Source organism: Onychomys torridus, chromosome 3, assembly GCF_903995425.1.
Source record: "Onychomys torridus chromosome 3, mOncTor1.1, whole genome shotgun sequence".
Lineage (NCBI taxonomy): Eukaryota > Metazoa > Chordata > Mammalia > Rodentia > Cricetidae > Onychomys > Onychomys torridus.
This window is the reverse complement of record NC_050445.1, coordinates 138,688,812-138,713,740: the sequence shown is the minus strand read 5'-3', so window position 1 is coordinate 138,713,740 and position 24,929 is coordinate 138,688,812. Positions and strand designations below refer to the sequence as shown.

The 24,929-nt window shown below is 53.0% G+C and overlaps 2 protein-coding genes and 1 non-coding gene across 3 annotated transcripts; 1 reads left to right on the top strand and 2 right to left on the bottom strand.

Annotated features, from left to right (window-relative positions):
- Positions 1-3,537: 3,537 nt before the first annotated feature.
- Ptpn6 (protein tyrosine phosphatase non-receptor type 6) lies at positions 3,538-16,281 on the top strand. The gene is made up of 16 exons (XM_036182930.1): positions 3,538-3,907; positions 3,994-4,116; positions 4,352-4,546; positions 7,589-7,778; positions 7,924-8,040; positions 8,134-8,247; positions 8,373-8,469; positions 8,796-8,875; positions 9,065-9,214; positions 11,039-11,170; positions 11,292-11,446; positions 14,915-14,982; positions 15,087-15,238; positions 15,334-15,425; positions 15,779-15,921; positions 16,095-16,281. Exons 1-15 carry the CDS (start codon positions 3,900-3,902, stop codon positions 15,891-15,893), a joined length of 1,788 nt encoding a protein of 595 aa, XP_036038823.1. The 5' UTR covers positions 3,538-3,899; the 3' UTR covers positions 15,894-15,921; positions 16,095-16,281.
- Positions 16,282-20,087: 3,806 nt separating this feature from the next.
- Phb2 (prohibitin 2) lies at positions 20,088-24,884 on the bottom strand. Its single transcript, XM_036180566.1, has 10 exons — positions 24,581-24,884; positions 24,345-24,429; positions 23,976-24,055; positions 22,949-23,133; positions 22,162-22,291; positions 21,978-22,081; positions 21,488-21,565; positions 21,042-21,118; positions 20,603-20,608; positions 20,088-20,429 (listed from the first exon to the last, which is right to left on the bottom strand). The coding sequence occupies exons 1-10, from the start codon at positions 24,705-24,707 to the stop codon at positions 20,402-20,404; spliced, it is 900 nt and encodes a 299-aa protein (XP_036036459.1). The 5' UTR covers positions 24,708-24,884; the 3' UTR covers positions 20,088-20,401.
- On the bottom strand, positions 21,656-21,911 carry LOC118580981. Its single transcript, XR_004944629.1, has one exon. It is a non-coding gene; the product is annotated as a small nucleolar RNA U89 (small nucleolar RNA).
- Positions 24,885-24,929: the final 45 nt, after the last annotated feature.

Below are 24,929 nucleotides of genomic sequence, written 5' to 3'. Positions count from 1 at the left end.
TCTGAGTTTTTGTTTTTTGTTTCTAAAATTGGGATAGTAACAAGCAAACAGTGTTGTCGTGAAAATTGACCATAATACAATGTCTCAGCCGGGTATAGTGGTGTATGACCACACCAGGAGCTGAGGTAGGAGGAGCTCCAGTTTGAGGCTAGCCTGAACCACAGAGTAAGGTCCTGTCCAATAAAGAAATACTAAAATCAGAGAGTAGGGTTATGGTCAGTGGTGGAGTTTGAACCCTTTCACGGTAAGTAAATAAATGAATAAAATAGAGTGGAATAGAATAAAATAGTCACCTGCCAGTGTCCATAGGGGACTGATTCCAGGGCGACCAGAAGAAACCAAACTGTAAGATGCATTTGCATGTAAACTATACATGTACTAATGCATATTTTAAATCCTCTCCGAGTATTTACCTAATACAATGTAAATGCTATGCAAATCATTATACTGTATTATTGAGGAAATTATGGCAAGGAAAAAAGGTGTGTGCCTGTCCAGTAGAAGCATACTTTTTTGTCTATAGTTGGCTGACTCCACAGATGCAAAATCGGAAGACAGAATCCATTGTAAAATGTTAATGCTGATGATGAGGGCATGAAACCGGTCCACTTAGCAGTGAGTTACATAGGTCAGGATCACCACCAGGGGGCTGGCATGTGCCTTCACCCTTGGCCTTTTGTCCCAGGCTTTAGCCTCCTGAATGCTGGGGTTCTAGGCATGAGCCACCCCACCTGGTTGCTTTATTCACTTTTTAGGTCTCAATTTAGGAAATCTTGTTCAGCTCGTTCATTAGGTCAGAATACCAAGGCTCAGAGATGTCCAGTAGCTATATAAGATCTTGCCGCGTCTTGTCTTCAGTACCCAGGGCCTGTCTTCTTGAATCACCATTGATCGTGATGTCTTCTTTCATCCCTTGCTTCCCAGAGGAAGTTCTTTCTCTTCTAGATACCAGGCACTTGTGTTTAGGACTGTCAGCCTCCTTGAGCCTACTTAAAACAAAGACAAGATCCCTGCATCCTAGGTGGTCAAGGGCTCAAATGGGATGATTGTGTATGTTGTCCTAATGTTCTTCCAACTCCAGGGCCCTGGGCCTTGCTTCTTGGGGGATTGCCATTATTTATTTTCCTGCCAGAGGATAGCAGGGGTGACCCATAGTATTGGAGTGTCTTGTTTTCTGGCTTAACATTCTCTAGATAAACTTAAAGGGTCAGGAATATTAGGTGCCTAGTAAGCTCCTTCACACCAAGTGGGCTTAACTCTGGAATGAAGAGTCCTAGACCTGGTACAGCTGGTGTGGCGCTAAGCAGGTACCTGGAACTTCCTGTGTCCTTGTTGTGTTGGGGATCTGCCCCCAGCAAGGTATGTATGTGGATGGACACAGAGGATGGGGTACATGTAAGCTGTGTTTCTATACAAGGTCTGCCTGCATATATCTGTGTAATGCTTACTCGTCTGCATGCAGGGCAGGCCAGGAAGCATACACGGACCATGTCTGTGCACATGTATTCATGAGTTTTCTCACTAGATACTTCTCTGGGTTGGACTCTGATGGTTAGGATGGGATGGTTCCCCGTGCTGGAACCAACTTTGCATGTGGTCTTCCTGACTCTGGGGGTGAGCTGAGTCCATGGTGGTTCCAGATCTTTCATAGTGTAAATTCCCATGCTATTAGCAAGAAGAGAAAGGGAAGGGAGAGGTTGGCTAGGAGATACTTCATGTTCCCACAAATGATAAAATACTTGCCATAGAGGATTAATTTTGTTTTCTAAACAGGGTCTTGCTATGTAGCCCTGGCTGGCCTCAAGTCTTTATGAAGCCCAGGCTGGCTTCAAACTTGTACTTTCCTCTTGCCTCTGTCTCCCAAGTGCTGGAATTACAGGCGTGTGCCACTGCACCTAGCAAGACTGTGAAACCCAGGGCTTCCTGCATGCTAAGCAAGCGATTTACCCAGAGCTGTACTCTAGCCCTTGTTGGTTTTCATACTCTTTGATTTTTCCTGTTTTTTGAGATATAACATATATCCTACGAATAAATATTAAGCATACAACTAACTATACACTTACTCGTGACTTTACTGGGTCTGGGGCAGAAATGGATCCCAGGGCCTTATGGGTGCTACCACTGAGCTCCACCTCAAGCATCATATAGTTTTGGAAAAAGTGTAAGGGAGCCAGATGTGGTGGTGATGCCGATACTCCCCGCTCCTCGAGAGGCTGAGGCAGGAGGATTGCAAATTCAAGGCTATAGAGTGAGTTCCAGATTATCCTGGGCAACTTAGTGATACCCGGTCTCAAAATAAAAAATAAAAAGAGAACCGGGGATGTAGCTCAGTGATAGAGCATTTGCCTAGCATGTTTGAGGTCCTAGGACTGCAAAAATGTAAAAATGAATCAATGAATAAGAAGACATGGGGTGCAGGATTTGCCTCAGGGATTGGTTCTTCTTCTTCTTTTTTTTTTTTTTTAAAAAAATAGGGTCTTACTATATAGCACTGGCTGCCCTGGAACTCACTCTGTAGACCAGGCTGGTCTCAAACTCACAGAGATCCATCTGCCTCTGCCTCCCAAGTACTAAGATTAAAGGCGTGTGCCACCATGCATGGCTAGGGCCTGGGTTCTAATTCCAGTGTGGCAAAAATATCAAAACTAACCACTCACAACACCACAAACAACCCCCTTAAAGGATATAAGGGCCTCTGTCCCAGTCTGTTCTCCAGCAGCCTGAGTCCCACTTGAAGGAAAACACCAGCAGGAGTTACTTGAATCTTTTGTTGGGTGGATTGTTTTTCCTCTAGTCTTGGCTTCCTAGTGTTTGTACTTAAAAAAAAAAAAATTATATCGAGAATCACACACACAGGGCATCATAAGCCTTTGGGCTGAGAGTTCCTAAAAGCAACTATCCCTGTGAGCATCTGCCATTGTTGGGAGCTTGGCCACCAACCCTGGCCTCCGGGAGACGTGCACACACACACACACACACATACACACACACACACACACACACACACACACACACACACCTGCTCAGAGTCTACACAACTGATAATGCTGCAAGAGGAGGTTTTGTAGGAACCCCGCAGGGACAGTATCTCTTCTGGACTAGGAGTCTATTGGCTACTGTTCTTTGGGTCCTGAAGGCTGGCAGGCAGTATTTAGAAATCATTGGTTTTGAAATTAAACTATTTAGGTCTGAGTGATGCAATTTACTAAGTGTAAGGCCTAGGGCAATTCCTCAAACTTCTTGGCCTCAGTTTCCTCGTCTGTAAAGTGGGTTTAAAGATAGTGCCTGTGTAATGAGGCCGTGGTGAGGTGGTGAGGTGGTGAGGTGTAGCCCACAGGAGGCATGTAAATGACATTGTAGCAATGAGTCTGGCATGTGGCAACACTCCATTAAATGACAGTGTCAGTGTGCACCATCATTATTAGATTGTGCCAAAGAATACTGAGTAGAAGCATCTGGTGGAGGAGGAAGAGCCGACCTAGTGACCATGAGCATTCACACGTGTCAATTTTGGCCTGGAGGGGCGGAGGGGCGCACACACGTGTCCTTATCTCTTGAGTCATGAATGTTCAGGGCCATACATACTCGTTGCCTTTGATGGCAGACTGTGGGAAGTGGGCCCTCCCCCACCCTGCCACCCTTCTGCTTCTCTTCCCTTGCTCTGAAAAGAGAAGTACAAGTGAGTTCCCCCAAGGGGTCGGCCGCGCCCCTTCCTGTCTCCGCCCTACTGGCTGCCCCAGGCCAGTAGAGAGGTGGCCCCGTAGCAGGACAGCAGGTTGGAGTTGTAGGAGGCTTGGGCTCTGAGAGCCTTGCTTGAGGCTCAGCCCGAGAGTTTTCCACCTGTCCAGACAGGCTGTTCCCTCCACATTCTCAGCAGCCAATTCAGCAACAGCCCCAGGATGGTGAGGTAAGGGGCCTGGGACCCATGGGAGGTAGGAAGGAAGGGTGGCCTGGTGCCCAGGGGACATTACTTTACCACCCTGTGTACCTCAGGTGGTTTCATCGGGACCTTAGTGGGCCTGATGCGGAGATCCTGCTCAAGGGCCGGGGAGTCCCTGGAAGCTTCCTGGCTCGGCCCAGTCGCAAGAACCAGGGTGACTTCTCACTCTCAGTCAGGTAGGTGGCTGTCCCGCGATTTGGCAGCTCACAGTGTGGGTCCCCTGGCTTATGCTGCCGCCGCCTCATGCTGTATTGCTCCCCTCGTGTCCCTGCCTGTAGCCCGAGTGTGTCCGCATAACTATCCGTGTCCACCCCATTCCTGTATGCTTTTGCATTCGGCCCCTCAGCCTGCCCCCTTGCCCACTCTACTTCTGCTCCTGTCCCTGGGGCCTCACTCCCTGGTGCCTTGCAGGGTGGATGACCAGGTGACCCACATTCGGATCCAGAATTCGGGGGACTTCTATGATCTGTATGGAGGGGAAAAGTTTGCGACACTGACGGAGCTGGTAGAGTATTATACTCAGCAGCAGGGCATCCTTCAGGACCGAGACGGCACCATCATCCACCTCAAGTACCCCCTGAACTGCTCGGACCCCACAAGCGAGAGGTGAGGGGCATTGCAGGCTGGCCTTCTCCCTTGAGATAAGTGTAAAGGAGGTGAGCACCCAGTCCAGGTGACCTGCTCACAGTCCGTTTCTCATCCCTGATCTTCCACCCCTGTTCTAGCTCAGTGCTCTGAGCCCCTTCCCTCTATACCTGGTGACTCCCATGACTAACCCATCCCCTGTCCCCCCCAGGAGGCAAGAGAAGGGCTCTCCTTGCCTTTCTGCAGGGTTCCTGCTGCCTAGCAACCTAGTTCTGAGAGTGACAGTGAGGCCACTCCTTGTGGCTGGTGTTTCCCATCAGGTTGGCCCCATTGCTAGAAAGCTCTTCCTTCTATGGAACTCTGTTGCCTTCCCCCAGCTCAACACAGTCTGGGCCTCTTAGGTCCCCGTGTTAGTAAGGTCTTGGAGATCCACGGTTATGGCGATGATCAGGGCTTTATCTCAGCAACACAGTGAGGACGGGGCTGCAGAGCTTGGATGAAGCAAGGTCACTGATGTGGTCACAGGTAGAGGGGATAGAGGGCCCAGGCTTACCTGGCTCCAGTGTCCAGGATATCCCCCACTAGTGCTGCAAAGACATAGTCCCCATAACTGGGCTGGCTGTTCTCATGTGGTCTCCCCAAAGCATGTGCAAGGAGAAGGCACATAGATAGATGTCCCTCATTACACTTACATAACTTCTTAGTTGCACAGCACAGTGACTGACCACTCCTATAAAAGGGCAGTGGGATAACACTAGGGTGTTCTCGTGGACTTTTGGGGTCACACCAGCCTGTTCTGTGTTTATGTATTTACTGTGGAAATGATTCTGAACCTTGTACTCCCTGCGCCCCCGACTCCAGACTCTTTGCTGGGGCTTGAACCCAGGACCTTGTGCATGCTGAGCCAGTGCTTTGTCACTGAGCTACTTCCCAGCAGATTTTAGTCTTTTTTGAGATTCGTGCCTACAAATTTAGCTCAATATTTTTGTTCAAGTCACTGATTAAAACTTAGAACTGGAGGCCTAAGGTCTGTGGTCAGTTGGTAGAGTGCTTGCCTAGCATGCATTAAGCCTTGGGTTTGAACCCCTGCATTGCATAAACCTGGTGTGGTGGCATATGCCTGCAATCCCAGGCAGAGGCAGGAAGACCAGAAGTTCCAGTTCATCCTCAACTACATAGTAATTTTGAGGCCAGCCTGGGCTACATGAAACCCTGACTTAAAACACTAAAACATGCCGGGTGGTGGTGGCGCATGCCTGTAATCCCAGCACTCGGGAGGCAGAGGCAGGTGGATCTCTGTGAATTCGAGGCCAGCCTGGTCTACAGAGCGAGATCCAGGACAGGCAGAGCTACACAGAGAAACCCTGTCTCGGAAAAAAAAAAAAGAAAGAAAGAAAGAAAGAAGGAAGGAAAGAAAGAAAACACTAAAACAAACAAACAAACAAACAAACAAAAAAAGTAGAACTTGAAAGATTGGGGTAAGAGCCCCTGTGGTCCACCTCGGAGATCCCTTTCCAGCCGACATGAAGAGGCTGGTCTACATGCCCTTGAAGGCTTCCCTCTTCTGATGGGGTCAGAAAGAGAGGGACGCCTCATGCTGTCTCTCCTTCCCCTCCTACCTGCAGTGCTCAGGGTGGTTTGGCCTCTCACATCCTTTTGCCCTATCTTCCCTTGTTGCTGTCCCAAGCCAGGACCTGCTTTCTAGAGGAGACGGACTATGGAAGTGTAGCAGAGTTGTAGCTGGTGTCTTCACTGTGATAGGGGAGGATGGGTGTCCGGGGAACAGGCCAGGCCAGAGTGGGGAGAGCTGGTGTGCAGGGAAGCATGCCACACCACTGAGAGGGGGCTGTGGGTGACTCCAAGAGCGCAGGTTCATCCCTGCCCCCAGGGTGTGTGGAAGCCATGGCCCAATACTCCTTGTGTCTTTCTTTGCCCTGCCTCTTCTGGGAAATTTGCATTTGCCCCCTCAATGGTGAACTCTCTGCCTGTGGTCGGTTCACATTTGCATGGAGACTTCCTCATCCTGTCCCTGAGGGAAGGAGCTGAGCCCCTCACTGCTTGGGGGCCCTGGCTTATCCCTGAGGTAGGATGGGGTGGCCCAGGAGGCCTGAGTTGGGGTAGGAGCCTCTGAAGGGCCCTGAGCTATGGTGTCCCCTGGGCAGAGTTGAGAAGGGTCAGGGCTGAGCCCCGCTCCCCTTCCCGCCCCATCCTTGCGGTTGGAAAATGCTGCCCCCCCCCTCTGTCCCTGAGCTGAGGAAACCTCACAACCTCACTTCTCACTCTCTCCCCAGAAGGAGTTTTGTGTTTTTTCCATCACGTGGTTTCCTGTGAGGCTAGGCATTGTGGGGCTACAGTTTCCTCCTGGGAAGGGGTGCTTCACGGAAAGGTCCCTAGTTCTGCTTTCTGCCTCGGAGACCCCCGGAGTCCCCTTGTACCCTGCTACCCATTCCGTCACTTCGTCCTGGCTCTCTGGAGCCCTGAGACTACTCTTCTCTGTGGAGTGTGCGCCCCACACCCCTGAGGAGTTTTCCGTGGGTCCTGCCTGACTTGCGTCTCTTCTGGCACCCACTGCCTTCTGTGTCCATCAGCAGTTACTGCCCCCCCGCCCCAGTCCGAGTCTGTACTTCATGGGGCACTTCCTTTTGCCCATCCAAATATTCTGCTTGCCTGTTAATTGTAAACCATCGGAAGAGGCTCTGGGTTTTTGTTAGAACCCCTCCCCCCCCCAATCCTCCTTTCCTTCCTTCTTTCTCTCTTTATTTTGGTGCTGGAGATGGAACCCGGGGTCTTACATGTCCCACTGAGCTATAGCCTCGGTCTCCATGGTTTGAACTCTGTGGAGTTTTTCCTTAGGTGTCTAGGGCTAGGACCAGTGTGCCATGCTTAGCCTCTGTTTCCTTACTGTAAGGATTCTAGCTCTAAGCTTTAGCTTTTTCCTCTCAGCATTTTTGAGAGATAGTAATGGATCTAAATGCAGTGGTAGATCTGAAAGCTTGTAGCTCAGGCCTGACTGCCGTCAGTGCTCACTCTGGGGCCTGGCCGTCATCTCTTCAATATACCTAGGTGGTACCATGGTCACATGTCTGGAGGACAAGCAGAATCACTGCTGCAGGCCAAGGGCGAGCCCTGGACATTCCTTGTGCGGGAGAGTCTCAGCCAGCCTGGAGATTTCGTGCTGTCTGTGCTGAGTGACCAGCCCAAAGCGGGCCCAGGTTCCCCACTCAAGGTCACGCACATCAAGGTTATGTGTGAGGTAAGTCAGCTGGGCTGGGGGGGAAGGCCTCATGTCAGAACTTCATCGGGAGCTGTTGGGAAGGTCTTCTTGGCTTGGATTTAAGACTGGGAGTGCCAGGAGGGGGGCTTGGCCCTGAGGGGTGGCCTGACTTGGTGTCCTTCAGGGTGGACGCTATACTGTGGGTGGCTCCGAGACCTTTGACAGCCTCACAGACCTGGTGGAGCACTTCAAGAAGGCAGGGATCGAGGAGGCCTCAGGAGCCTTTGTCTACCTGCGGCAGGTGAGGGGCCAGCTGCTTCCCTCCCCCTGAGCCATTGCAGATGTGGGCTTCTGAGGTCTCTCAGCCACTGACTTCCTCCCCTCCCCCACCCAGCCTTACTATGCCACTCGGGTAAATGCAGCGGACATCGAGAGCCGGGTCTTGGAACTGAACAAGAAGCAGGAGGCAGAGGACACAGCCAAGGCCGGCTTCTGGGAAGAGTTTGAGGTGTGTGCCAGGGACGGTGGGGCTGGGATAGATGAGGCCACCTTGCCTCTGACATGGCTCTGACCTGTGATCTCTCCACCTGTGGATGTGCCCTGGGGCGGGGACTCAATTCTCTCACATTTCAGAGTCTGCAAAAGCAGGAGGTAAAAAACTTGCACCAGCGCCTGGAAGGCCAGCGACCGGAGAACAAGAGCAAGAACCGCTACAAGAACATTCTTCCCTGTGAGCACCACAGCTCTGCCCCCCATTGCCTGCCAGACTCCTACCACATCCCATTCTTTGCTCAGGGCCACCTCCCCACTGCCCAGCAGAGCTCTCCTCCCCCAGAAAGCCCCTTCACCTTCCAAGAGCCTCCCCACAGCTACCAGGCAATAATCCCTGCCCTGCCACCCTCCTGCTCATGAAGCCTCGGCCCCGCCCCAGACACATTTGTCCCTGCCTGTGGTCCTATCCTCTGTGAGTCTGGCTTTGGAGACAAGAACAGCTGTTAGCTTGGGAAGGGTCTTCCCCGGGTGTGGCTCTAGCTGATTCTTCTCTGCCCATGCCAGTTGACCACAGCCGAGTCATCCTGCAGGGACGGGACAGTAACATCCCTGGATCTGACTACATCAATGCTAATTACGTCAAGGTGAGTCGGGTGAGCCATGTGGGAACAGACACTGGTCTCTGAGAGGTCCCTGTGTCCTGGGACCCATTGGTACAATGCCTCTGGGAAAAGCTGGAGCTGGTATCTTGGGTAGAGGTGATGGTGGTATGGGCACATCCTATACCCAGGGATTCACAGGCCCGGGATGGGTCTCTCTGTGTTTGCATCTAGAACCAGCTGCTAGGTCCAGATGAGAACTCTAAGACCTACATCGCCAGCCAGGGCTGTCTGGAGGCCACAGTTAACGACTTCTGGCAGATGGTCTGGCAGGAGAACACCCGAATCATTGTCATGACCACCCGCGAGGTGGAGAAAGGCCGGGTAGGGCAAAGCCTCACCTTCTTGACCCTACTTTTTCCTCCCCAGCCCTTGTCCACCATCATGCACAAGTAAGATCAGAGGCTTGGGAGGTGGCTCAGAGGGCTGAATGTGCTTGCTGCCCAGCCTGACATCATGAGTTCAATCTCTGGGCCCCACACGGTAGGAGAGAGCTGACTTCTGCAACTTTCCCTCTGACTGCCACATGCTTGCTGTGGCACATGCGTCCCCATGCATGTACACTCACACAGACACAGACACACCTCAGTGACAAAGGCCCAGTGCCAGTTAGGAAACTGAAGCCTGAGATAAAGTCTCTACTGTACACTGTGACTCCTGGACACCCAACCCTCCTGAGCTCCAGATGCTCTGGGGTGATGATACAGCCCAGGGGCAGAGCATTTACTCAGTACAGGAACCCTGGGTTCGATCCTCAGCACCTCAGAAGTCTTTAATGTGTCCCAGGAAAAACATTCTTTTTTTTTTTTTTTTGGTGTTTTTGAGACAGGGTTTCTCTGTAGCGTTGGAGGCTGTCCTGGAACTCGCTTTGTAGACCAGGCTGGCCTCGAACTCACAGAGCTCCACCTGCCTCTGCCTCCCTAGTGCTGGGATTACAGGTGTGCGCCGCCGCCGCCACCACCACCACCACCACCACCACCACCACCACCACCACCACCACCACCGGGCTGAAAAACATTCTTTATACTTCTTCCTCATCCCCCATCTTGTCTGCCTCATACCTCTCTCAGTCAGCCCCTCCCAGCAGGCTCCCCCTTGCTCAGCTCTTTTGTGCAATGGGCAGTGTTCCTGTCAGAAGCGCATGGCATCCAGCTGCTCTCTCTGAAAACCCTTCTGTGGCTCCCAGTTGCTTCTAGGTTGAAGGGCTGTCCCTGCAAGACCCCCTGTCCTCACGTTTCTCTGTCATGCACCTTGCTCCTGCTGGTCTGGCTGTGTCAGGCTTCTGGCGGCGCTAGCTCTGTCTTTGCTAGCAGAGGACTCTCCTGGACCTCCACGCTTCACAGACTCCAGTTTGAAGTGCTCGGCTACTACCTCTGGGAGGCTACCCTGCATTGCTTCCCTGTGGGAGCCCTGTGGGAGATGGGCTCCTGCTCCTGAGACATGCTCTGTCTGCCTGTGTCTCCTGTCTGTGTATCACCCTGTGTCCTAGCACATGGATAGTGTCTGATTTGGTCTTCTGGGTCTTTAGTGCTAGGGAGGGAACTTCTGGCTTTGTCCATGCTAGGCACATGCGCTCTCGTTGAACTGTGTCCAGCATCTCTGCCTCTTACTTGAGTTTGAACCACAGCTCGATTGGTACAGCTTCAGTGGTCACTGATTGGATTATAAGGTTAGATGGTTGATCAGCCTGAGGCCAGATCCCAGGTCTGATTCTGAGTGGGCTCATTCATCTTTTAACAAACATCCAGGTCAGGGATGGGGAGAAGGCTCTGTTGTTAAGCATTTACCATGAAAGCATGAGGACTGGAGTTTGGGTCCTTGGAAACTCTTGTCCATTCTGGGTGAGCAGAGGGGCTTACCCACAGTTCCAGTTTTGGAAGGAGGATACAGGGGATCCCCCTAGCAAGTTGGCTAGCAAGACTTGCCATATTGGTGAGCTCTGGGTTTGATTGAGACACCCTGCCTCAATGAATAAGGCGGAAGAGTGATGAGGGATGACTCCAGTACTGTTCTTATGTTCTTATCTATACCCCACCATGTTTGTACCTATACACACGTACAAAGTAAATAAAACAACTTCCTATGCCTGGGGCCCGGAAAGCCCCAGTGCCCTCCTCTGTGCTTACCCCTTGCCTGTTCTCTTTTCAGAACAAATGTGTCCCGTACTGGCCAGAGGTGGGCACTCAGCGAGTCTATGGGCTCTACTCTGTGACCAACCGTGAAGAGCGTGATACAGCAGAATACAAACTCCGCACTTTACAGATCTCCCCACTGGACAATGTGAGTGTCCCCAGCCCCTGCACAGCCCAGGAGCCTCTCCTCTGACTGGTGCCCTAGTCTGGGTGGAAGGGACAAGGACATGGTGTGGAAGCAGCAGGCACTGACTGTGTCCTTGGCCTAGGGGGACCTGGTTCGGGAGATATGGCACTACCAGTACCTGAGCTGGCCTGACCATGGGGTCCCCAGCGAGCCTGGGGGTGTCCTCAGCTTCCTGGACCAGATCAACCATCAACAGGAACTTTTGCCTCACGCAGGGCCCATCATTGTGCATTGCAGGTGAGAGGCTAACACGGAGGGAGTGTAAAAAAAACAGCCCCTGGGGGCTACAGAGATGGCTCAGAGGACCTGGTTTGATTCCCAGCTCCTACAGAGTGATGTATATAACCTTCTATAACTCCAGTCCCGGGGGGTTCAACACCTTCGTATAACCTACAAGGGCACTGCATGCACATGGTGTAGCCATACATGCAGGCAAAACACCCACACACATACAGTTAAAATGACAGTCTCTGACAGTGAGCACTGCTGTCAGCAACATGGACGGGGACTTGCTCAACGCCTTCCCCGACCCCCAGCTTCTCCTGGGCCCCTCACTACTCCAGGTCTGTGGGCAGACCTGGTTGTGGGTGGACCTGGCTTGAAGCAGCCTCATTGTTGGCCCTTGGCCTGGTGTGCCTTCCTCAGAGGCCTCGCTAGTGAAGCCACCGAGTCCCCCCTGCCAGATCCAGAGAAAGGCGCTGCAGCTGGCCTGGTCGCCAGCAGTTAGCAGGGGAGACTGGCCGGAGGGTCTGGAAGAGTCCAGAAGGGTCCGGATCTGGCCCCTCTGCTTTCTTTCTTAGTCCTATTCAGCCAGCTCCTTTTGCCATTTATGGCTCTGTGGCTAGGGGAGAGGAAGTTGGCAGAGAGGTCAGTGTGGGGATGGAGGTCTTACAAATGAGCATCCCCAGGTGGCCGTGCCTTGGCTGGTGGGGTTCAGTGGGTAAGGGATCTTGGACAGAGGCCCCTTGCTGATCACCAGCTGTGTGATCTTGGGCAAGTGACTTAACTTCCCTGACTCTTGGGTTTCTTCTTCCTCTGCTCATTGCCGGGCTCGATGGTATAAACACCTATAGTCTAGCTGTTGGGAGACTGAGGCAGGGGGATCATGAGTTCTCGGCCATCTATCCTTCCTTCCTTTCTTCTTTCCTCCCTCCCTCCCTCCCTCCCTCCTTCCTTCCTTCCTTCCCTCCCTCCCTCTCTCCCTCCTTTCTTTCTTTCTTGACAGAGTTTCTCTGTGTAGCCCTGGCTGTCCTGGAACTCACTCTGTAGACCAGGCTGGCCTCGAACTCATAGGGATCTGCCTGGCCCTGCCTCCCAAGTGCTTTGATTAAAGGCATGCGCCACCACACTGGGCATAAGACCTTGTCTTTAAAAAAAAAAAAACCTTTCTGTGTGTATGTTTCTGTGTGTATGTGTATATCTGTGTGTGTGTGTGTGTGTATTTGTGTGTGTATGTATGCCTGTGTGTGTATATCTGTGTGTTTCTAGGTGTGTGTGTATATATATATATGTGTGTGTGTGTGTGTGTGTGTGTGTGTGTCTGTTTCTGTGTATGTATGTATGTATGTATCTGTGTGTCTGTGTATATCTGTGTGTGTGTGTGTGTATCTGTGTGTGTGTGTATCTGTGTGTCTGTGTATATCTGTGTGTGTGTGTGTCTATGTATATCTGTGTGTGTGTGTGTATCTCTGTGTCTGTGTATATCTGTGTGTGTGTATCTGTGTCTGTGTATATCTGTGTGTCTGTGTGTATCTGTGTGTGTGTGTATCTGTGTGTCTGTGTATATCTGTGTGTGTGTGTGTATCTGTGTGTGTGTATATATCTGTGTGTGTGTGTGTGTATCTGTGTATATGTGTGTGTGTGTGTGTGTGTGTGTGTGTGTGTGCACCATTGATGGGGAAACAGGAACTAGTTTTGTCTTCTTCCTCCTTTGTCCCTGTAACCTCAGACCTGTGGAAGCTTCAGAATTCCTCTTTCCCCCACTAACAACTGTCCTGCAACTGGGCTGGGGGTACCCTCATACTGTCTTGGGGGCCAAGCTCTGCAACTTGGGGACAGTTCATCCCCAAGAACTACCTCTCTGCTACCCCTCCCCCATGCACACACTTCTTGAAATCCCCATGGCCTTTATTTAGAAATTACAGGAAGGAAGTGGTATGGGGGGTTATTTTTGACAATCTGTGTTTGAAATTAGACAGCTCAACTTATGGTACCGGCCGCATGGATTGGGCTGTAGGCAGGTCTGGGGTCTGAATCATCTGTGTGCTCAGGGGGGAAGGTGGGGGTCTGGGGGGTGGCGGGCATAGGAAAAGGGAGGCCTGTTCCTGCACTTTCTCACTGCGTGTGTCCTGGGCCAGCCCTTACCTTTTGCTATGTCGGAAAAAAAGAGATGAAGTTCCACAGAGAGAAAGGCCAAATGCCTCTCTCTCTCTCTCTCTCTGTGTGTGTGTGTGTGTGTGTGTGTGTGTGTGTGTGTGTGTGTGTGTGGTGCTGGGATGGAGCCCCAGGGCCTTAAGCATGCTAAACACATGCTTTACCACTGAGGCACACCCTAAGCAAAATGTAACCATTTGTGTGTGTGTGGTGTGTGCATATGTGTGGAGGCCAGAGGTCATAGTGTTTTTATGGCTCTCTACCATACATTTATATGTATAAGTGCATGCGTGTGCGTGTGCATGTGTTTCACTTTATGTGACTTGGTGGCCTGGAACTTGCCAGGTAGACCAGGCTGGCCTGGAATTCACAGAGGTCCATTCCTGTCTGTCTCCTGAGTACTAGCATTAACACACCAGGCTCTCCATCTTATTTTTTGAGACAGAGTCTCTCACTGAACCTGGAGCTTATCACTTCAGTTAGGTTGACTGGCCAATGAGCTAACCTAACCTCCTGGTAATGGTTATATGACCACTCTACCTGGCCTTTTGGTGTGCACTGGAGATTTGATATCAGGTTCTCATGCTTGCTTGCATGATAGTTACTGAACCATCACACCCATCCCAAATGTAACTTTTGTGTGTGTGTGTGTGTGTGTGTGTGTGTGTGTGTGTGTGTGTGTCTTTCTATGTAGACCAGGCTGGTCTCCTGAGTGCAGGGATTAAAATCATGTGCCACCATATGCCTGGCTCCAAACTATATTTAACTTTTTTTTTTTTTTTTTTTTAGCTTTTTGAGACAGGGTTTCTCTGTGTAGCCTTGGCTGTCCTGGAACTAGCTCTGTAGGCCAGGTTGGCTTTGAACTCACAAACATCCGCCTGGCTCTGCCTCCTGAGTGCTGGGATTAAAGGCGTGCGCCACCACAGCCCAGCTCAAATGTCACCCTTGAAGGTTGGAATGGGGGAAGCCTCAGTTGCCCCAGGAGCAGGCCGGACAATAGCAGGGTGTGGAGTTGTTTCTCCAAGGGATGAGGATAGCCATCACTTGGGAGGAGTGGGAGCAGGAAGTGGGGAACAAATGCTGGGAAGGAGAGAAATGGTATCTGTACCCCCAAACAGGTACCTACCTGCTTGTGTCCAGCCTGTGACTGGGGCAGAAGGATGGGTGCAGAGGTGGGCATACACCCGCTCTGCTGGTCTAATGACCTGTACACATTACTAACCCTTGTGGCTGGAGCCTTATGTTCTTCACGCCTTGCCTAGTGCTGGGGTTAACCCCTGGACTCCCCATTTCCTGGGCTGGGCCTCTGATGGTGGTGCCTTCTCTCCGCAGTGCTGGCATCGGCCGAACAGGCACCATCATCGTCATTGACATGCTCATGGAGAGCATCTCCACCAAGGGTGAGGGCTCCTGGGGAACGGGGTGGGGGGTGTGGAAGAGGGTCAGGCAGTCACTTAGCCTTGGTCTTTGCCTACCCTGAAGTCCCACTACCACCCTTGTCCAGGGCTAGACTGTGACATTGACATTCAGAAGACCATCCAGATGGTACGGGCACAGCGCTCTGGCATGGTGCAGACGGAGGCACAGTACAAGTTCATTTATGTGGCCATTGCCCAGTTCATTGAAACAACCAAGAAGAAACTGGAGATCATACAAGTGTGTCCAGAGTGGGGCTGATGGGTGGTAGGGGAGAGTGGGCATCACCCAGTCCTGCTGGTACCACCATCCTCCCACCACACCTTTGCCCACAGTCCCGGAAGGGCCAGGAGTCGGAGTATGGGAATATCACCTACCCTCCTGCTATGAGGAGTGCCCACGCCAAGGCCTCCCGTACCTCCTCCAAGTGAGTGGTCCCGCTTGCCCTCCCAACATCTTCTCCCTTCTCCTGCCCAGCCTTAACTGACCTTTCTGGAGTGGACTAGTGTGGAGGTTGAAGAGACCCTGGTTCAAGGTCAACCTTCCTACTACCTATGTTCCTAAGTTTTTTTCTGAAGTGCCCACTGTGACTATGTGGGTCTGTGCCATGGACCAGCTGTGGACTCATGAGTGAGTGGTCTCTGTTCCTGGGAGCTTTGGGTCTAGTGAATGGACAGTGAGCAGGTTATCTTGCTTTCCTGGATTCACTTAGTGAGTCTGGAGGGCTGCTAGTAAGGGTCTGCACAGTCTCCAGATGTCTTCTCACCACCCCCTGCCCAGACACAAGGAGGAGGTGTATGAAAACGTGCATAGCAAGAACAAGAAGGAAGAGAAAGTGAAGAAGCAGAGGTCAGCAGACAAGGAGAAGAGCAAAGGTTCCGTCAAGAGGAAGTGAGCTGGGCATTCGTCTGCAGGTGGCCACGGTGAGGCCCCTTCTGCATGGTCTCTTCTCTCCCTACCCCCGTTTCCTCCACTCCAGCTCTGACATGCATGGGGTGGTCACAGTCTCACTCTGCCCTGCCAAGGTGTCCCTCGATCTTCTTGTGTCCCCTGCCCGGGCCCCAGATACCCTCTCACCCACTTCCTCTTTTTGCAGCGTCAGCCTTAGTCCCTGCAGAGGCCTCCCCTGGACAGATCAAGACCTCTGGCTCACACCGGACCCTAGGACCACTGCCATCCTCTTGTAATTTAAATGGCTGTGGTCCTCTGAACCTGTACATAGCCCAGCAAGCCCCCAGGCAAAGCAGACTTCTATTCTTGTAAATAAAGTCCCGCATCACTGTGTCTTGCCTCTGATTCTGTGTGCCCCATGTATCCAGGGACTCGGGGCAGGATGGGCTGTCCTGGGGTGTCATGTGGGACGGCAGAAAAGCACAACCTGTGGGTCTCATATCTGACCCGGTTCTGCTGCTTCATCCGACCCGGTTCTGGATGCCGCTTCACACAGCTAGATGCCTGTGGCATTTCTAGGGCTTAGAGTGCTCTGTGTTCTCCCTCTCTCATTCTTGCTGGGGATGGAACCTAGGTCTCCCATGTGCTTGGCAAGTGCTGCAGCCTTCTTACAGCAGAGGGTGATCCTGACTCAACTGCCCTCCTTGGCTTCCTAGCGAAGACATTGAGACAGTGAGTGCCAGTAACAATGGCCACTACTGCATTGCACACTGGCAACAGGTTCAGGCTCTACGTAAGAGACTATAGGACTCACTCATTTTAGGTACTTTAGTTTCTGCCTTGTTTCTTTATTTATTTTGTGGTACTGGGGCAAAGCTCAGAGCCTCCTCTCAGTAGCTCTCAGTCTGGGTACCTTTATTATCCTTATTTTACAGTGGGGAAAACAGGCACAGGGAGATCAGGTTAACTTGCTCAAGGCTACAGGACTACTGGCCTTGGGAGTCCATGCCCTCATTCCCTGCAGACTCAGCAGGTTCCGCCCTAGAAAGATTCTCCACACAACCAGCTGTTGATTGCTAGCTCCAACAACTAGGAAGATTTTTAGGAGGGACTGAGCTAGCCTAGCCGCCCCTGAGCACATGGGGGCATCCCATGGCTGGAGCCCTCACCTTCCTGGACACTGAAGAGCACTTGATTATTTTGTCCCTTCCTTTCCTTTTGTCTGGAGTCGGGATCTTTATATACAACTTGAATCTCCTGGTCAGTTGAGTGTGCCGGCCATACCTTGTGGGAAGTGCTGGCTCCCACATCGGCCTGACGGTCCTGCTGTGTCAGGGTCCTAGGGTAGTGCTGGGAGCAGTTGAGGGTGACAAGTTAGCTTAGCTTACAGGGATTTAGGAGATGTCTGGGAGACCAAGGCAGAATTAGTCCACACAAATAATTACAACGGGAAAGTCTGGAGAACAAAGAGGAGGGACGAGGGCCAGCTCTGGGATTGAACATGATAGCTCCCTGGAGCGATGGCCCTCCAGGGGGTGCATGGGTGGGGCCATCACCTGTGTGCCGCAGGGCCCCTCTCCCAGCAACACAGAAGCACGCAGAAGAAAGGCAGGTCCTATCCTTCTCACTGCCCTGGACTCATTCTTCGAGGGCCAACTGAGAAGAGGTTGCTCTGCTGAGGGGTAGGTTGTAAGCATCACCCCTCAAGGGTGTAGCAAATGTAGGGCTAGAGCAGGTCCTGGCCTTCCTCACTAGGTGGGGGCTGGGCCTTTTGGCGGGGACAGACACTCCAACATCAGGGTAAAACCAAAGATCCGGAGGGGCGCTCTGAGGCTAGGGGGATCCACAGGTACGGTGGGGCTTCCGTCCTTCCCAGTTCTCAACGGGTTGTCCAACTCCGGCTTAGCACTGGACAGGGACACAGACCAATGCCTGCCGAGCTGACCCCACACTGACCTCAGGGAGGATCTTCTGACTCGGCCCGAGGGCAGGCTTGGCGGCCTCGGAGGAGAGGGCTTTTAGCTTGGGGAAGGAGCCGCTGGAAGGGGATCCAAAGATGGCCTCTCCCTTTACTCCTCTAGAATCAGGGGAAGACTAGGCAGGAGAAGAAAGGCCGCCAGAAAGGGCGGGAGGCCTGGCAGGGTGGCCAGGCCTCAAGAGGAGGTGCCCAGGGCTGGTGCTGGGAGGGAAGGAGTTAAGGCGGAAGGCGGGCAGCCTATGGCAGGAGGACACACCTGTGCGCAGGGCAGCAGGCGGGCGGGGCCCAGGTGAGGCGCCAGAGCTGCCAGGCAGGTGAAGAAGGAAGAGGAAGAGCGGAGGCCAGGCTGGCTGTAGGCGCTTGAATCCGGGGCCTTGATACCCCTTCCTGTCTTCTGCACCACTGCGGGGATCAGGCGGGTCTGGCGCCAGGTAAAGGCCACCGATCACCGACCGGGCCCTGGGGCCGCGCTGGCAACTGTAGAGCGCAGGGAAGTGGTGCGTGTTGGGGGCAGCGACGGGCGGTGGAGTGGTAGGGGACTGGCTCTCAGGCGGACAGCAGAGGGCTAAGGGGGGCTGCTGAAGCTGGTTTTGGCTTCAGTGATGGGCAACTCAGGGTACGCCTGGTTTGGGCAGCAAGGCTCACCCGGAAGTGTCCCAAATGACGCGGAGGTGGGGGATGGGAACCTAGCTCTGTGGCTCCTCCACGGGGTGCTTGGGCTTAGCCAGGACTGATCTTGGAGATGGACTGGTTGGGTAGGGGCCTTCGTCTTACCCAGCAGTGTTTGGGTGCTGGATGGGAGTCTCTAATACTGCCGGGTAATGATGGAGGCCCCTGTCCGGTGTCAGCGGCGTCCACTGCTTCAGGCCCCGGGCCCCCATCCGGTAGCAAAGCCCTTCTTCCTCCCTCACGTACCCTGAAAGCCCCTTCTCCCGAGTTAGGGGTGCTGCAGAAACGGTTCTCCGTTGGCCGCTCGCCCACTGGAGGAACACAATGGCCCCAGCCCCTCCTCCAACCCGGTGTGATTTGTCATCTGGTAGATCCAGATCCTACCTGAAGCCGACTTCGGCCTTGGGATTGTCTCCGCACTCCAGAGGCCCCAAGCCAGCCAGCCAGCCAGCCAGCAGCGGCTTCGCTCCAGCAGTCCATCAGCTGAGGTCTGGTTTTCTGTTGGCCGGCTCTGGGTCCATCTTCCAGCACAGTGTTGGGTGATTGGAGTATGAAGCTCCTAACACTGTCTGGTAAAGATGGCCCCCGGGTCAGTTCCCTCAGCAGTGACCTTCTTGGCGCCTTGAAGACCATGGAGGCCACCAGATCAACAGCCTGACCTTTAACCTTCTGGATGGGGTGTGTATGTGTGAGTCACTTGGCAAAGGAGAACAATGGGAGAGACAAAATGGCTGCCCTCAGAGCAGCAGCACGATTTGGAAATACACTTGGTCCGTAGCTGTCCTTTCACCCTGGGAGCGTGAGTGTCAGTGGGAGACAAGGGATACTGATTCAGGCCCGCTGGCCTGTCCCTCTTCCTGGACCCCAGAGAGCCGAAGCTTTACGGCACCCTCCAGCCCACTCGAGGCTCACCCCTTCTCTTATTGCATTGTTCTATGGCTTCACATATTTGTCTACCCAGAAGGGAAAAAAGGCAGCAAGGTTCTAGTGAGCTACACGTATGAGCAATGGCTTAACTTTCCAGTACTTGACATGTAGCGTCTTCAAAATGAGGTACTATGTGGAAAACTAGGTCCTCGTTCAGTTGGGCTCCAGGGCTGGGGGTGGGGGGGATCACCTCCGTGGGGATAACCCTACACGCGAATAGCTCATGGTACCTGGTAACTGAGAAACAGGCACTAGTCCACTGGGCTTTGGAACACAGAGGCCCTCAGGAGGAACACACATGATCTCCCATAGCTACGCAGAAGCCGGTAACCAAGGAAGCAGCTCCCGTTGGGGTCATCAAATTTTTAGTTTGGCTCAGCAAAGCCACAGCTGCTCCAGCTTTAAAAGAGAGGTTATTAAACCAGCTGGATCATTTGGTAGACACGAAGGGCGCGGTGAAGGGTTTAGTTGGGCCTCTGGCTGAGGCCTGTTTTGGAGCCAGTAGGCTCTGAGGACCTAGCAGAGCGAAGCCGGAACTCCACAGGCCAGACTGCGTGTGCCATCTGCTGGCAGAGACCAGAGTGCAGCCTGTCTAACCCACTCAGATGCAAAACCTTGGCTGGCTTCAGTTTAATAAAAATTTTATTGAGAACTTCTGGGATGGTGGTTATCTCCCCCACTCAGGGGAAGGGACAACACCGGAGGAAGTCACTGAGAATCACACTGTCCCCCCTCCCTCAGGCCAATACAAGGAGGAAGAAAGTCCTCTGAAAGGGTTGGTCTTCAGTCTTCCTTAATCCAAGAGGACAAGTACAGAGGAATCCATCACATGATGCTTGGGTCAGGGTGGGGTGTGCTTGACCTCCCTAGCCGGCTCCTCAAAACTGGATGAGAAATGCACCCACTCCTCTGCTGGCGGAGCTCTTGAGGTCCACAACTCACTTCTTAGCCTTAATGAGGCTGTCACTGTATGCAGAACAAAGGGAAAACGTTCATATTATGATTATGGGGGACATACATGTGCAAACTATCTCCTCTTCCCAAATGAAGGTCTGATTGTGGGGGGGTGAGGTATAGAGACAGGTCCAGGGAGCAGGTGGCCCCCCCCAGGACTGTACAGCAAGGATGCAATCACTTACCTTCCCCTGCAGCCAGCACGGCACGGAGTCAACAGAAAACAGAAAAAGATAAATATGATTAGTCAGCTTCAGGCTCCAGCTGCTCTAGGCTTCTCTCCCCACCCCAGTGACGACTGCCCTTCTGGTCACTATTCCTGCCGTCCTGACACTTAATTACCAGGGAAGCAGCATCCAGGCTCTCAAGAACACGGAGCATCGTCGCTTATCACTCTTCACTTAAATATTTATAAATAAAGTGCCTTTTACACAAGAAATCCCAATTTGTTTCATAAAGTCAGCAGCCCTAGAGGATCTAGGATCTAACACAGGAACTGCCAACCAGACAGACACACCCACTTTTCTGACTGGTGTTCTCAGAGGAACTGTCAAGGGCCCCATGACTGTTGTAATGGATTCTGGGGCCCGAGGACCAAATGTAGATGCACACGGCATCTCTTACCGAGTAAAGCTTTCGTCCTGGAGATTCAGCACAAGGTTGTCAGCTGTTAGATAGATGCGGTTCTGTGACGTGGCGATCTACAGGACAGGGAACCATGTCTGTGTTAGGAGAGGGAGGCCTCAAGTCTCATCCCTGTGACTCAGTGGCCCACCCGGTGGAAGACACAGTAGTGAACAAGAGGCCCCTGCTCTAGTGCAAAGATCCAAGCAGTGAGAAGCCTTGGTGTCTGTCACACTTCTGTAACAGCCACAAACACAAAGCCCGGGAGAGTCACTGTGGGGGAGGAAGGGTCCCCAAGGGAGTTGCTCAAGTACAGACTCAAGTCAGGTTGTAATCCTACTGTGCGACTGTGTGTGTGTGTGTGCACGCGCGCGCGCTCGCATGTAACTGAATAGTCTCCATCTCAATGGGCAGCCCCGGGAGAGTGAGGCCTTCCTTCCTCTCACCGTCTTAGAGATGTTCTGGGCGGCCCGGATTTTTCGGAGCTTGATATAGCCGGGATTTTTGCTCAGTGCTTCTCCAAGGTAAGCAGACAGGGTTAAGGGTTCATCTAGGCCAGGCTATGATGTCTAACGCAACACCCATCTCCCTCGCCTCCTCAGAGTCCTCTGGGCTGTCAGATTCAAGGTTGTGCTCACATGGCTACTCACACTTTGGCTACCCCTGTGGGCCTCCCTGCAGGATGCTGCCAAGGACTGTGGCAGCAGCAGATGTGAAGGCAAGGCCAGCGGTGCTCTTGATCTGGCCTTACAGCGGGGAGTCATGCCTCAGGTACCCCCACCAAGATTTCAGATCTCACCAGTCACCCTCCCCACCCCTAGAAGCCAAGGGTCAGTAGGCAGTCACATTCGCCTTAGTCTCATCAATCAGCCCACGAGGGAGGGTGGAAACAGGGCGTCCCAGGGACCGGCCAAGCTCTCTGCAACAGAAGGATATCATCTTGGCAGCCTCGGCCTCCCCCTCGGCCTGCACGATCTTCTGCCGTTGTTCCTGCTTGGCTTTTTCCACCAAAAACTGGGCCCGCTGGGCTTCTTGCTGGGCTGCGGGGCGGTAAGAATTTAAGCACATGCAGCCCCTCCTCCAGCCCCGAAGCCCACTGATCCACTCCCCGGGGACTCACCCACTTGTTTGGCTTCTACAGCAGCTGTGTACTCTCGGCTAAAGCTCAGCTCGGTGATAGCCACATCGTCCAGAATGAGGCTGAAGTCCTTGGCACGCTCCGTCAGCTCTCTCCGGATCAACAGGGACACCTGGGGGCAAGGGTGGAGAGGGGGAGGGCGGGGTGGGGTGAGGGGGTTAGAGAACTGGAAGGAAGGTAGTATTGCTGTGACCATCTGGACACCAGAGCTCCTGAGCATGGGCAGCACACCCACCACTTAGGTCCTCAGACACTGATAGAAAGAACCTGGCTCAGCCACCGCCCCACGCCACACCGACTCCTCACCTCCCTCTTTCCCATGCAACATATATCTGCTTAGCTTCCTGCCAAGCCAGGAAAGAACGGCTTCAGAGATGTGGGTAAGACCATATCGAATTATTTTCTATGCTTCCTTCTTAACACTGACTGGTATCAGGTTCTGCAGTTGTTTCTCCTTATTTCCCAGAGTGACAATCGGTACAGCTTTCCCACGTCAAACTGGCTATGCAGCCAAGGATAACCCTAAACGTCGGATCCTCTTGCTGCTACCTCTGGAGTGCTGGGATTACAAACACGTGCCACACCTGGTTTAAATAATGCTTAGGATTAAACCTAGGGCTTGTGTGTGCTAGGCAAGCACTCACCAACTGAACTACAGCTCCACCCGCCTGCTCATATCCTTCTATTTCTACAAAATGCCCTTTTTAGGATCCAGGACCCTGGACCAAGGTGAGACAGGCTGCCAAGCAGACATCGAGAGGAATCAGACCTGGGCCCGTTGGGTAATCAGCTGTGAGGCATTGAACTTGGCCACCACACTCTTGAGCACCTCGTTGACAATGGACGGCAGTACCCGCTCCTCATAGTCTAGCCCTAAGCGCTGGTACATGCTGGGGAGCTCCTGGGCATTGGGTCGAGACAGCACCCGCAGGGAAATGTTCACCATCTGCAGGTCTGAGGGAGAAGCCAGTAGTGACTGGTTAAGGCCAAACAAATTACCCTCCTCCAAGCATTTTCTCCCAGGAGTGTCTCCCACCATGCCTAGCACTCCTGTACAAACTAGCACTCCTCGGGGGAGAAGTGACAATATGTCAACAAGGCAGATGTGACAACGGGAGACACCCTTGTTTACTGTGAAGTTGTCTTCTCTACAGGCCTTCTACTAGTACTGCTGACTCCTATTTTTTTGCTATTGGACTTGGTGCAACCAAGTTTGGGCACCACCACAACTATGGGTCTCCCCCCAGACTCTAAGGACTTGAGAACCAGAATTGTCCATTTTTTTTTTATTTCCAAGGCCTATGGCTTAGTGAATGAATAAACAACACACACCCAAAACAGCACAAGGAAGCACATCACTGTGGGCTACTTGCCTCTGGTGTGTACATGTGAATGAGGCGGGGGCCGGGGGAATCTCAAAGGCAGGGCTTCTAAGATTGGTCTACAAGGAAACGGCTAGTGAAGAGTGGGGACAGTTTCTCCAGAGCAAGGTGTACTGCAGATGTAATCAACAAGCCAACAGTAAAGGGCCTTAAAAAGGCTTGGATCTGGGGGGCGAGGAAGATCACAAAGACAGGCAGCTCTCTGACTCAGTTTTCGCTAGGCACAAAGTAACGTTCAAACGTGCAAGCACTCCAAGTGCTGGTACATACTGTTTTAAGCCACGAGGTGTGCTCTTTAGACGGCGCAGACACCAAGGTCTTAGAAACACTGCCATTTCTGGCGGCCTTGCCAGGCTCACTTTGTGTTTACTTGTGTCCCCACATGCCATGCAGCTCCCAATCGCCCATACTTACCTTTGGAACCTGTGGGGGAGGAGATTTTTCGGGGTCTGGCCCGAATGTCATAGATGATGGGGTACTGGAACCAGGGGATCCTGGAGAGGAGAGGTCAGGGACAGGAATTGGGAAGCTGCAGTTTCCCTGATTTTGACCAGTTTCCCTTCACCACTCGTCTTTGGGCCTGCTCCTCCCCACGACCACAGACAAGGAGACTCTCTTTTCCCTTTGGAGAACAGCCCTCTATGCACTGCTGGAGTTTCGGAGCACCTAGCGTCCTAGGAGCAGGGGTGAGGAAGGGAGAAAGCAGCACCGAATCCTGCTGTAAGTCTGGCTACAGCCGTCAAGGGTGAAGGGTCAGGGCCCGTTCGCTCCACCCGCCATTACCTAAAGTGAAGTCCTTCGGCCAGGATTGTGTCCTGTTGCACGCCGCCGATCCGGTTAAAGAAGATGGCTCTATGGCCACCTTCCACTGTGGAGAGAGGGGGGACCAATCAGCAGACCGCCGATCAAAGTATCGGTCGGTGCAGGTGGGACGGGGATGGGGGAGCAGGTAGGCGCGGACACCTCGGGGAGGCAGGCCGGTGGGGCTGGGGACCTGCCAGCGGAAGGAGGTTGCTCACCCGTGAACACGGACTCGCGGACGCCGTAGGCCACGGCCCCGGCCCCCAGCAGCAGCTTCAGCGCCGTGCCCATGCCCCGAGGCCCGGCGGGCAGGCGTCCCGCTAAGTCCTTTAAGTTCTGGGCCATGTCTGATCCTCCTGAAGGCGGCGGCACCGGTGGTCAGGAGGGGGTGCCCGCCAGCCTCTACCCCACTCCAGTTTACAGACCTCGCCCTGCACACGAGGATCGGGGGCCGCGGTACGCGCGGCAGAAAGGGCACCGGAAGTGCGCTCCCTCCTGAACCCTCCCCCTTTGCTCAGGCGGACCCGAACTTCGCGCATAGTAAAAGCGCATCCGGAAGTCCCGCCC